Raw genomic sequence first — 13592 nt, forward strand, 5'->3', positions numbered from 1 at the left:
TGTGTTTGTTCTTTAGCATATTGTTGATAGTTTAGAAAAGTTACATTTTGAATAGAATAGAATAGAAAGCCTTTATTGGCATTATAAAAGTACAATGAGATGTAAATGTTGCACTTTCATGGCATCATATGTCGATTGAGGCACAAAAAGTTATGCTACTGTAGATGAATGTCTTATCTATATAAACTACATTCCACTTGCTGAATTAGTACTGCGAGCGAAACAAATTATAGCTGTGCCCAAGGATGTCAAGGACGGGCTCTGATCATTTTGTTTACATTATTTATAATAAATTAGCTAGTTGAAATGTTTTATCATCCACGCACACCATGCTGTGATCAAACAAAGCTCCCACTGATTAGGTGTACATTTCAGCAAATGGCTTTGTGCTGTCACAGTGGACACATCCGAGGCCTGTGCAAAGTACCCAGGGGAGTAGTGACGACTAATGTTTTATTCTACTCATGTTGCAATGCTTATTTTAGTTTTAAAAACTAAAATAAGCATTGCAATATGAGTAAGAACAAAACTCATTGGTGTTAATTGTATTCATATGTCTTTGGTTTTCAGTTTCCCTCTCTGAACTGTGCCGACCACTGCTTGGGGAATAAACCTCATTGTGCTGACTGCTGGGGTATAAACCAGACGTTTGACTGCTGGAGTGTTTCGTTTTAATGATCTATTAGTCAACAGGGCTCTCTTAATCTCCAAGTTTGGTTTTCCTAATTACTGAGTGTGGGGATGATTGGGAGGTCTCAAGCAAGAATTTAGTCATCCTAACTTGTGTAGCAAAGATTTTACAGAGGAATATAGAACAGAGATGATCAAGTAAGGTGTTCTGTCCCCCAAATGTACAAACCCCAACTCCATAGAAGTTGGGACGCAAGGTTAATTGTGAATAATAACAAAATACTGCCATTTTCAAAAAGTCTGGTTCTGACATTAGGTGGAGAATGGTACAAAGAAAACATCAGCCATCAAAACTGACCAAAATTATTGTTTTGGGGGATATTCATGAATATGTAAATCCAACGCGTCTCAAAAGAGTTGGGATGGGGACAATAAAAGGCAGCAAATGTCGAGGAAGACTAAAAACAAAACAAAGGACAACACTTAACAGTTAATAGCATTAACCGATGAGATGATTTTATATAAAAACAGTGTTGATTCCTATCTTGGACATGATTTCAACATCTTAAATGGTAGGTGTATTCCTTGTCATGTTTTTCAATGCTTTCCTTTCTGTAGTGCTTACAGTGCGACAGGTCTTAACCAAAAGGCAGCCATTTTATGTCCTGCTGGTCCTTATGTTGGAGTTAAACTTATAAAACATAGTAGAGAATGCAATTTGTCCTTACTATGTGGCAGTAATCGAAGATCTCCCTTCAAAATATAATGCACGAGTGGCTTTTCATGCTTAAATGCTTAAAACCCATTTATTTCATTACCTTCGCCGCGAAGGTTATGTTTTGACCGCTGTGTATTTATTTATTTATTTGTGAATATGTTTGTTTGTTTGTTTGTACGTCGTATAACTCAGACAGAACTGAGACGATTTTTATGAAATTTAGTGGGATGATTGGTCATGACCCAAGGAACAATCGATTACTTTTTGGGAGTGATTGGGTCAAAGGTCAAGGTCAAGGTCACGAAAAGGTCAAAAACGTAAGTTTGCGATATCTCGGTTAATTGGCATCCGATTTGCCTGAAACCAGTGCCAAGATGTGCAGAATTCAATTCCCGATCTTGTGATGTGCCACACGTCATGGTGATGTTCATACGTCTTTTAGTGGTTGGGGGTCAACGGTCAGTGGGGTCTTGCGGAATGCACGTTTCTCATCTTAACTCGGTCAATTCTGGCTGCAGTGACTTCTCTTTGCCAAGCACTATATGCCAGAACAACGTGTACATGCTGAATTGAATAAGAGGTCAAGAATGGGCCAAAAATGTAATATTACTATATTCCGGTCCGATTTAAATGAAACTAAGACCAAAATTTGGAGAATGCTATGCCCCACACTCTGAAGATGGCCAGAAAAAAATAAGTGGCGTAGGCGAAGGTTTGCGCTCTACCGAGTGCCCGTTCTAGTTCAGTACTGTATTCAATTCTACAGGTGAGTTAGAACAGCTTGACCAATGTACTACTGCACCCCCATGCCATCATGGAGGCTGACTTTTGAAGTTAGCACTAACACAAGTTGCATGGTAAATTTTCACTGTAGCACAGGATGTGCAAGACTATTATTTTAAAAAAGAAACAACTTCTGCTGACTTCTATAAGCAAAGGAGAGTTTCCCATGTCTTCTGGGTCTATTTCAAGTGAGCTCGGGTGGATAGGGGAATGTTAAACCCCTCTATCATTTGCACACATGAAGCGTCCTTAATATGGTTTTCACTAGCTGTAATTCTCCGAGTGCTAGAGTGAGACTACAGCCAATATATATATTTCATGAGGTCATGAACCTATACAATGATTTTAATGACAAAAATATGTCTTATATACACTCAATCACGGTAAATCAAGGGAATTCAAAACTTTATGTAATAACTATGGTAATTGTTCCCTCTGCATCTTTAATTCTGAGTGACTCAGCCTCTCTGTGATTGTCTTAAACCTGGACACTCATATTGTTCATCAGTACAATTCATTTTGAAATGTTCTTCCTTGTTGTTTTATCTTATTTGGATGTTTATAACATTTCACTGATCCCCGTCCCAACTTATTTGAGACGTGTTGCAGTTATCAAATTAGAAATGAGTACATATGTCCCCTAAAACAATATTTTTTTCTCGGTTTTAACACTTGATATGTTGTCTTTTCACTATTCTCCATCTAAGGAATGTATTTAATGTTTTGAAAATGGTAGCATTTTGATTTTATTCTCAGTTTACCAAACGTCCCAACTTCACCGGAGTTGGGGTTTGTAACTGAAGTAATCATGTTGCATTGCGACATTCCATTTCTCACTGAGACAGACAGTGCCTTATTTATGAGAGCAATATGGTACGTATTCTTCAGAGATCAGTGTTCAGGCCTGAAAGCAAAGTCAGCCCGCCGTGTTCTAATCCATTCCACAGCTATTCCATTTGTGCTGCCTTCCTTCTCCCTCAGCACTGCTGGGCATCTGGCCATCGGCAAAAGACACGTCGGCATGCCACAGTATGACTCCGTTCAATTAAGGAAGTGAAACTGCCTGACCATCTCAGTGCTGTTAGCACTTTGAAATGTCTCCCCACTTGAGACTTATCGGGCCATGCTCAGACTGTATGACATTTACACAGCTCTGATAAAGCCATTGCAAGGGGCCTAATTAGGACTTGCACAGCCCCCCTTTGACTGGATGTCCAGTGCAACAGTGTTCCAGTAGGTCACCTACAGTAAAAGGCTGCCTCACTGCGCTGGCGCCACGTACACACACTCCACATATACACACTTAATTAGTGGCATGGCGGTGTGTAGCTCAGACTGCCAAGACCTGAGAAAGATTTTGATGTGAAGTGCTTTTGTGTTTCTAGCTTTTGCAGTTGATGTTGTTGATGACGTGTTGAGCGGGCGATGAGGGTATGATCTGTATTACACCGTAATAATTTATTCACTTGTCATTTGTGGTTGATTTGTACAAGGCTGAAATAGATGAGTAAGTTTGAATATTTCTCGGAAGATTTGGGAGAACGATGTCCAAAAATTAAAATAAACTGCACTTGTGAGTGTATATGAATTCAATGTGAGATAATATGGATGGGCAGGGTTTAGATCCTTGTTCTCGGACATATGGAGGACAAAACATCTGAACCTGCAGCACTCCAGAAGCTTCTTAAACATCTTTCTCTGAAGACTTTGTTTGTGGGGCATCTATTTAGCATGCTTTAAGTCTTAGCAGACAAGCTTCGCTCTGAAAAGCTACCACTTGATACTGAATGGCTGCCTTCACTGCCAATTTGTTATATAGGATTTGTTGTGGTAGCAGAGTCAGAAATGACCTACTCTCTAACACTGAATAAAAGCTTGCTATTTTCCCAGGTTTGTAAAAGCTAGAAAACTAATGCATTCTGACTCACTAAAGGGCCAATACTGTAGGTGAACATTAAAAAATTACCTAATGAACGTCTAAAACCGAAACGTTGTAAAGTAAAAGCAAAACGGTCACCGATTAGCGCGTATGGGTCATTTCCAACGCATTTGCCAGTAAAACAAATCACAAGTTGTAAAATAGCAAGTGTAGAAATGGGCTGGGTAGATTAATATTATGTGGTGAAATGCGAAGGTCTGTATTTTACATGTAAAGCCTTTTTTTCAGATTTTTGATGGAATACAGTGCTAAAGATTGGAATTTGGGCACATGCTGAGGCAAGAAACAGCTGTATAGCTATAAATGGCTGTATAGGTGTTCAGGAACAATCATTCCTTGTTTTAAGATATTTTGGGGCTTTTGCCTTCATTCAGGACAGGACAGTGAAGGATAGACAGGAAATGAGTGAGGAGAGAGATGGGGAGGAATCAGCAAATAACCCGGGCCGGAGTATCCTAGCGATAGAGCCACGGTAGAACGGACCGGAACAATCATTCCTAAAGCACATTAAAAAAATTGCTTAAGATGTGAAACTCACTGAGTGCTCAGGGCTGGCCCGGATTATCAGCATGTGTCCAAATTCCAATCTTAACCATTATACTTAATTGCAAGTTGAAGATAGGGATTCAAATGCAAAAACACCACTTCCCCATTAAATGCAGGGCCTAAGGGGAAGCCTCATATCACACCTCTCACAAGGTCAGCAGTAAGGAAATAAGTTAGACCCCTGATCGCAACACAACCCCCCTCCCCCCACCACCACCCCCAACCCCCAACCCCCTCCCCCCTGGTTCATGCAATGTTTTGTCTTCAATGCTTGTGCTAAATATGAGGTTTTTGGTACTGTGCCTTGATGTTGCAAATTTACAATGTGGAGCCATAGAATCTTTTTTTATCCTTTTTTCATTGGTCCCCTTATGTGTACTATTCTGAGCTATAGGTGGCGGAGGTGTGTTTAAATGTGCGGCGCTCGGAGGAGCAGCGGCCAGAGAATACTTGTATAGTGTACTCTTAAACGCAATTCTGTTGTCAAACTCGTTTTGGTCAATGACAAATAAAAGCTCTTGATTCTTGATTCTTCTTGATTCTTAAAAGAGGTTTGTAGCCTGCTTGCATGGTTTGAGGACACACAGCCACAAAACTGGTTTGCCATTTTACCTTGAAATTTTGTAAAAAAAATAAAATAAAAACACAGCTTTAATGTTTGTTACACTGTACTGTGGCACATGAATCAAACTGTGTGCAGTGGCTACAATGAGATACAAAGTTCTGCCCAACATTTCAAAAAGAGGAACTTCTATGAAACATGAAACAAAAAAATGATGTTGGTGAGCACTTTTTATATTCTTGACAGTGGCTAGACACCCATTCTTCCACACTGGAAAAAAGACAGTTTTTCATGAAGCTTTTACCATGTGCACAGTGAAGAGGTCCTGGCGGTTCAACATGGGCAGGAAGTACGACCAGGCGGTGTTCTTGGTTTTCTTGGCATAGTCAAAGAAGATGTTCACCCTCTGATGGTTTTCCTGAGATTTAGCAAAGGATATATGTATTTTAGGAACAAATAGCAATGGAGAATAAGAAATGATCACAAGTCATCTGACTGTTTCTCCTCAATACTACTACTACTGTAACTCCACCCACTACCACTGCTTCACCACACCACTATGAGTAAGAGTCACATTCATGGTGATTAGGAAGAGACTAGTGGAAAACGCTAGATTGTTTTTGTGAAGTACAGTAGGGTATAGGACGACATTTGTCTTCTACGTACATTTGGGTCATTTCACGTCCAATCAGATACTTTGGGGCAATGACCGGCACAGATTTTCATTAAAATTATTGTGGGTTTTTTTAGTGACGAGGTAGAACCACAGAACAGTCTTTTCATGAATCTGGCACCAATATTAAGGGAGGAACAGACTAACAATTCAATCTCAATTAAGAGGGTAGGACACTACACGTTCATCCTTGATTTAGTCAGTCAATTTAAGTCACACAGAGATAGTTATGTTGTTAAAAAGCTTTTTTTTGGCTCTGAAATCATTTAGCTAATTAATTAGCTGCCTGATGAAGGTCTAAGGACCGGAAGCTTGCAAGTCTAGTAAAGCTTCTTTGCACAAAAATAGACCTGAAGTGTGCGGATTGTCTTCTTTTTCTACAGAAATTTTTACTGAATCCTGCACCTATCACAACTTGGCTCTGAAATTACAAACAACATGAGATACAATGAATCATGAATGAATCATGACTGACATGATCAAGGATGAATGTATAGTGCAATATCCTAAATTAAGACGTTTCTCCTTTAGTGATGGTGCCAGATACATGCAAACACAGTTCTGGGGTTTTATATTACGACCAAAAAAACCCATACTGAATTTAATTAAAATCTGTTACGGTCAGGCTCAAAGTGTCTGATTTCATGTGAAATGACCCACATAGAAAATTAAGAGGAGGCTGTGGATAAAACGTGCTAGGTGACTGCTAAATGCTGATAAAATGAAACATCCTTAAAATGAATGAAAACTAATAGTCAACATATCCATTTGCATTTATTACAGTGCATATCTGCTGGACGCTATAATTTACTTTCTTGTAATTTTCAAAAGACCCGTCTTCTAATTACATCCCTATTCTATCTCCAGATTATCCACATACAAAACTGCTTTCAAATTGACTCAAAAATACACCCAGCATCGGTGGATAAATCAGCATCAACTCTCTGGTTGCACACATGCACACACACACATGGAAACACTACCATCACAGTCAGCTAGAAACAGAAAACAGTATTGTTTAAATGCCTGAGTGGGTCTGCCTCTGTGTGGGTGGGCGACCCATGTAGGTAGGTACGGTATGTGTATCCTTGGGCTACAAATTCAAAATTGCCATTTGACCAACCTGCAGAGTATCATCTATCAGTGTCAGGATATACTGGACCGTCTGCTCCTTTGAGATTTGCGCCATGAGGTTCAGGAACGTTTTTGCACACTGGACAACAAAAACAAACTGTATCAGTCCAAAACCTGGGGGGGAATCTCACGTTGACAACATCTGGTGTAGTCATGCATCAGCAACTTCGAAATGAAAGGCATAGACGCTATTTGTATGCATTGCTGATATGAGACCTAAGGAGACGGATAGATTGATGATTTGTCTTAAACGGACATGCCAGGATCTGGGAGAAAAGTATGGGGAAGCACTGGTAAAGCAGACCTATTATTTAAAATATTTTAAAATCTGCAAAATTCTTGCGGAATAATCAATAGTCCAGAGGTGACAGCGTCAAATGTACTGCTGTCAACCATCTTGGATTTATGCTCCAATATATAAGGGTCATTCTACGATTCGGCTGCGCTTTTAAGTCCATGGATTTTATTTGCCAATTCCACTAACTATTAACTGCATCCAATGATGTTTTGGACATTAGCACACATTTATCTATCATATAATACAGAAAGAGTAGACATGGCATTATTTCCCTCAGCAAGAATGAATATTTAACTCATTGGCTGCCTTAGCCGTCGAATGACGTCATTTTGAATAGTGACGCCCCCTGCCTTCGACGTCGTTCGCCGATAATTGCGTTTTTTTACAGCCACGCCTTGAGGACGGTCTGACCTATGTTGTGTATTAATTTCACGCCTCTAGTCATGTTCTAACTGTTCCTGTAGGTGGCAGAAGTGTCCTTAGGAACAGTCAGGGCAGGGCATTAGCTCACATCTAGAGGAAATGTCAAGACAAAAACATCCCTTTTTACTATTATAATCTCAAAAGTAGCATAGCAAAATCATTTTTGAAAGTAAAGCACCTGTGACAGTAGTCTACTTTCTTGCCCTCTGATTTTAACACAGGTATTCTACTGATTTTAGTGTCAGAGCCTGACAAAAAAAAAAACTTCCTCTCATGACCGAAATACACCCCCCTGTTGCCATCTAGCTAGTAGGCATTGTAACTAGCTTGCCCAAAATACGCCATGTTCAACCAGAGATGATCTGTGTGGCAACTGTTTCATTTTGGATAATGTGATCAGCCTACACAACATCAGGATGATGCGTACAAAAGATCATCTAACAGGAAAATGCACAGGACTAGTGGTCACCTCAGTTGGGAATGTTTGGCTATTGTTTGCTACGCTAGCTAGATAGCACGAAATCGCTAACAACTTACAACTAAGCCTAAATAAAGGAGCCTTGGTAAGTCAACTATTTTTACTCATTCTACAGTTGCAGTTATGGATCTGTATATTATGATCAGCTTACTGTATCATCAAAAAGACAGGGGGGTTGCAGATTCTTGGAACAGAGCAGGCTAGCCTTTGTGTCTGGTCAGATATATTCAGCTCACATGAGAAAGCATTGCACTTAGCCTCAGACCAGCTAGCCTTCCCCACTCCAATCGGCTTGTGAAATGTTGGATATGTGATCAGTACTTTATCAAAAGAAAATTCATTGAACAATATATGACAAGATCACTATAGCAGAAACATGATGACAGTAATCATCAATCTGCAAATTGTCCGCTCTGCCAAAGAAGCAGCAGTAAGCTAAGTTGTGCTGCCTGCCTGCCTGTCTCCCAGTTCACACGGTACAGGAGGAAACAAATCAGCTGTGATTTGTTCCCCAACGAGAGGAGGACAGGCTAAACAGAGGGACAGTATTTCTGTGAGTTTAGTATTTCACATGAGTTACATGCACCTGCTGTCATGATCCATTGTGCGCGCCAGCAACAAACCAAAACACTCTTGTTTTCAAGCCCACCCCGTTATATTTCAGTACATTATTAGGTTGAAAAGACCATACAAACGATCTTTTGTTCTGGCTACAGATGACAGGAGACTCTGTAATAGCATCTGATAGGTTTGGAGTTGTTAGGACGGTGTCATTATGAGCAAAAACACTTGCAATTATAGGTCAACTTCAAATGGCGTTTTCTCAGCTTTTTGGCTAGAAAGCAGCATTTTGGCGAATTCCACTTATTTTCAACAGATGATTATGAAAGAACGGAAAGGGGTAGAGAGACACCGTTTTTTTCTGATGACAGATGAGCGTCTAATCTGTGTTTTGATAGGTATGGTGTTGACATAGACACAGAACTCAATTTTCTGTGAGCCTCCAAAAAACACCCAAAATGCTGAAAAAGCTCTGGCACTCTGGGTTACTCTTTTATGAAAATGGCTGGCAGCCAATGAGTTAATACTAGTTTTGGGCGTTTTCATGCCGTCCTGTTTTCCATATGTCAGATTCAGTCTTCATATTAGCATGTAAAGAAACTTGTTTTGGCCAAGACTATTACAAATGTTGATTCACAGTAATCATCACAATATGACAAAACCAGAGATTCTTTAAGTATTTTGAGATATGCCAACATAATAGGTTTCTATGGGCACCTAACGTGACCAGGTTCCGGTCTGCCTAAAGGGGCGTGTCATAATGCTCCTAGCATTGAATAGAACAGTCCTTAGGTCTGCCTAGGTCTGCCTAAAGGGGGATTTCCCCCCCCTCCCCCTTGCAATAATAGAACCCAGAAACAATGGGCCAATGGAACCTCTCTCTCTCTCTACTCTCTCTGACAAAACTGTCAGAAAGACCACTGTGCTTTCCATTATACATGAAATTTGCCATTTTGTGTGTCCACGAAAACTATGTTAACCGTGTCACGGTCTGAAACCCCCTCCATAAATCAGTAATGGTTTGGTCTTAGGCCATACGAATAACATCACGTGATGTCATAACCTCTTTGGAAGGATATGGGAAGACTTTTTGGTAAGTTTTGAGCTCCATCCTTCCATAATTTAATCCATTCTTTTTCCATGTTCTCATAGCGGGAAAATTGCCCGTCAACTGTGTTATCAACATATTCATAAGAATCTGAATTAGAAATCACATGTAGAAAAACACAGATAAAGCACACAAATACATGAATTGATTAAGGTGTTGTGGTGCAACTTCTGAGGTCCTCAGTTAGCACAACACCATAACAATGGCTGAAATGTCAAGCCGTGTTACCGTCAATGGTGTTACGCATCAGCTATGACAGCTGAGGAGGAGTAATCTTATGTTTTTGCTAATTTATCTCCATATTGACAGACAAACAAACAAAATAATTTGTGTTCTAGGGGGATGGGTTTGTCTGCTCTGTTTTTTCTCCTAAAAAAGTGCCGACTTGTTCCCTTGCACTGTTGACCGTAACACAGTTGAGTAACACGTTTGACTGTTTTGAAAGTGTTTTTGTGCTATTGATCCCTTGTGTGTTGGAAAAATCCTATGAACAGACACTAGGGATTATCTCCGGAGATGGAAGTCTTGTGTAATGACGGTGACTAAATTCAAATCAGACGTCACAGGGATTTATAATGAAAAATATGTCAGTCTGTATCACAGTGTATCATAAAATCCTTCTTATGAAGCTCAGCAATCACATTTTCTATATCAGTTGCACAGATTAATGACAACATTATTGTTAAGGGTATGTTGTTTCAACTCTGTAGTACTTTTATATATGTTTGAAATTACATAGTATTTGTCCATAACACTGTTGACAAAATAATCAAGCAAACGTTCGCTTTCATTAGAGTATTTATCAAATGGTTTAAGATTAAGCTTGGCAATTTGTTTGTTTGGACACTTAAATATATACACTATGTAAACATCTAGGTCATTTATTTGGAAAAAAAATACTGATAATCGACATTTTGCATCTGCCAAAAGCGCATTGGAAACGTAGAATGACCCATAAGGCTATAGTTATTGATGGAGATCATCATTATCTAATCATGTACTGAGCTAACAAGATGCTCCCTTTGGTGGTTTGGCAAGGACAAGGATGGCACTTTCTGTTCAAACATTTGTGGACAGTGCGGGAATATAGTAACAGGGGATTCCTTGTCTAGAACAGATCATAGGCATACACGTGCGCAATATATCTACATCACTCGTATATATAACTTCTTGCACAAGACATCACCATCACAAGTTGAAGTACTCCTAGATAGGGGAAATAATAGTGTTATAACACACTAAAGATGTCTAGCCTAACACAGGGGCGGTGTGTGTTTTCTCTGACTGTTTCTCGGCCAATAATGTTGCCCATACCCATTTATACATGTAAAGGGAGGATAAATCACAGCACACTGGTCTTCTTTGCTGGTAGTTTATTTGATAAACAAATGAATGTGTTATTTGTATACATTTGATATACAAATAAACTACCAGCAAAGAAGACCAGGGACTCTGCTTTGAGTACTCCATTTATACATGTGTTTAACAGTTATTTGAATGCAATACCTGGTGGCCTTCATTGGTGAGTATAGCCTGTTTCTCCTCTGAGACAGCCACCTCAAACTTCTTGATAAATTCACAGTCCTCCCCTGAGATCATCTGGCCCCTGAAAGAGCAGATATCAAAGATTAAGACAAGCAGTGATTTGCCAACTTTGACTGGAAGAGTGAACATGAAAAACTTCTTACTAAAGTAGTGTCTCTCAACGGGGATGCTACAGCCCCCCAGGAGGTATTGGGGAGCCCTAGGGGGGCATTGAGAAGGACACAGCTGAGTGGGGGCGGGGTTTAGTTCCCATTGGGGGCATTAGTCTATTTTATGAGTCAACACTAAGGGAGGCGTTGGCAGGCTTATGATGAGGTCAAGGGGGTGTTGGGAGGCTTATGATGAGGTCAAGGGCGTTTCATCAGAAAAGGTTGAGAACCACTGAACTAAAGCATATGAATTCAGGAAAGAAGGAGAACTTCTCATTTTAGGCACAAAGGGGAAGTTTATGAACCAAAAAACACTGAACTGAAGTGCCTCCCTGTTTCTCACTCAGAAATCCCAAAACTGTGGACAAATACACAGAGGGAATTACTCCTCATGTTCCACCAGTATTGTGATAAGTAATATGTCATCAGGGTTAATTCAGAATGGTTTTGACATGAAGGATTCTTCCCTTGTTCCTGTGCACTAAACTCAGATTTTCACAGGGAGATTCTAATTGAAGTTGTTCATAGACGTCGATGGCACTGTCACTAGACATGTCTGGCATGCCCTAAATGTTTAGCTGCATCCAAACACAGGCAGGCTTTCGTGACTTCAAACGATTCTAGTCTAGATGTACAAATCACAAAAAAAAACACAAAGAAAAATTAGCCCCTAAACTAGCACCTTCCTGATGGGGGCCTAAATAAATAATTCTGCTCGACATTCCGACTGTCAGACATTCGACTTTGTCGTTGACGATGCATCAGAACTGCACATACTGTTCTACAGAAGCAGGAGGCTGTAGGCTACAAATAGGAAAACTTACTGAAGATATGACTGCCAGTTGACCTTGTTAGCGCGTACTTCTGCCGCTTTTGCAGCAATGATGTTCGTAGGAACTGCAGCATCAACAGCCCCTCGGATGTCCATGTTGAACGAACAGAAGTCACCGTTCTTCAGAAGACACCTGCGTTTCAGAAAAACAGCATGTAGATACTAACGCGATAACACAATTTCATAAAAGATGTGCACGACTTTGATGGAATCTAACATTCATATCATGTCGATTTGCTAACTGGAAAGAGCATAGGACAAGGGTGTAAGATGACTAGCTGGACACATTGTATCGTATAGACACTTGCATTGACGAATTCAATTTGCAACAACCCCGTGGTCGGACTGTAACAGGTAAAATACACATTGTAGCACAATGTTTACCATGTGAGGTAGACTACTAGAGCTCTAGGTGGTCCTGTCGTACTGAAAATGCAGACATTCTGACTGCTAGCAAGGTTAGCGTAGTTAGCGCATATCAGTAAATGGAAACCAAACTATCCTACGGAACAAGCTGGTTTTGTTTGGACCCATATAATCGCCCTTACCTATATTGTAAGAAATATACAAATGTCACAGAATGCGACTGAATGATATGATTTACACGACAAAACAAGGCTGATTCCTTACCTACTGATTCTCAGCTGACAGACCGAAACAATACGTCACGACTGTGATCATGTGATAAAGTCATGTGAGTAGATGACTCCAGTCTAGTGGAGACAGCATAGATATGTCTATGGGAGACAGCCACAGTAACAGAGAAAATAAAGAAAAGTGCCACTAATTTCTCCTCTGCATGCAACAACCAAACACTATACAACAGAGTAAAGAACATTTGATGTTAACTTCACCTTCTGGAACCATTGGTCATCCTCTCATACAGATAAGCTGTCATATTCAGGGTTGATTTTGTTATGCCATTTTTTTCTGCAAATATCAGAAGACTATAACAGCTGAGCAATAGGTTTATTAGGAAGGCTCACATTTGGCATGAGGGCGGGCTAGGAGGGGCAGGAAAAGTATCTCTGCACATCTCTGCATCTCTGAACATTACTATTTTTGTAATTATTATTGTTCTGACCTGTCACTTTTCAACTCATTGACCAGGCGGTAGGCCTATTTGACACCAAGAGTAGGCACTTGGCATCTAAAACTGCAGCTGCACTCATTACCACACCCTTGTATGCTACATGGCTTCCCTGACAGTCAG

At 40.1% G+C, this 13592-nt stretch overlaps 1 protein-coding gene across 2 annotated transcripts in view; it reads right to left on the reverse strand.

The window, feature by feature from the left end:
* The window catches only part of atp6v1h (ATPase H+ transporting V1 subunit H), a 39425-nt gene extending 26355 nt beyond the window's left edge, over positions 1-13070 (reverse strand). For both annotated transcript variants that reach the window (XM_063219016.1, XM_063219015.1), the window contains exons 1-5: positions 13010-13070; positions 12372-12512; positions 11360-11459; positions 6975-7064; positions 5483-5596 (exon numbers count right to left, since the gene is read on the reverse strand). In XM_063219016.1, the coding sequence (XP_063075086.1) occupies positions 5483-5596; positions 6975-7064; positions 11360-11459; positions 12372-12475 (408 nt within the window). In that variant the 5' untranslated portion in view covers positions 12476-12512; positions 13010-13070. The remainder of the gene's footprint in view (positions 1-5482; positions 5597-6974; positions 7065-11359; positions 11460-12371; positions 12513-13009) is intronic.
* Positions 13071-13592: the final 522 nt, after the last annotated feature.

This window comes from Engraulis encrasicolus, chromosome 16 (assembly GCF_034702125.1).
Source record: "Engraulis encrasicolus isolate BLACKSEA-1 chromosome 16, IST_EnEncr_1.0, whole genome shotgun sequence".
Classification (NCBI taxonomy): Eukaryota; Metazoa; Chordata; class Actinopteri; order Clupeiformes; family Engraulidae; genus Engraulis; species Engraulis encrasicolus.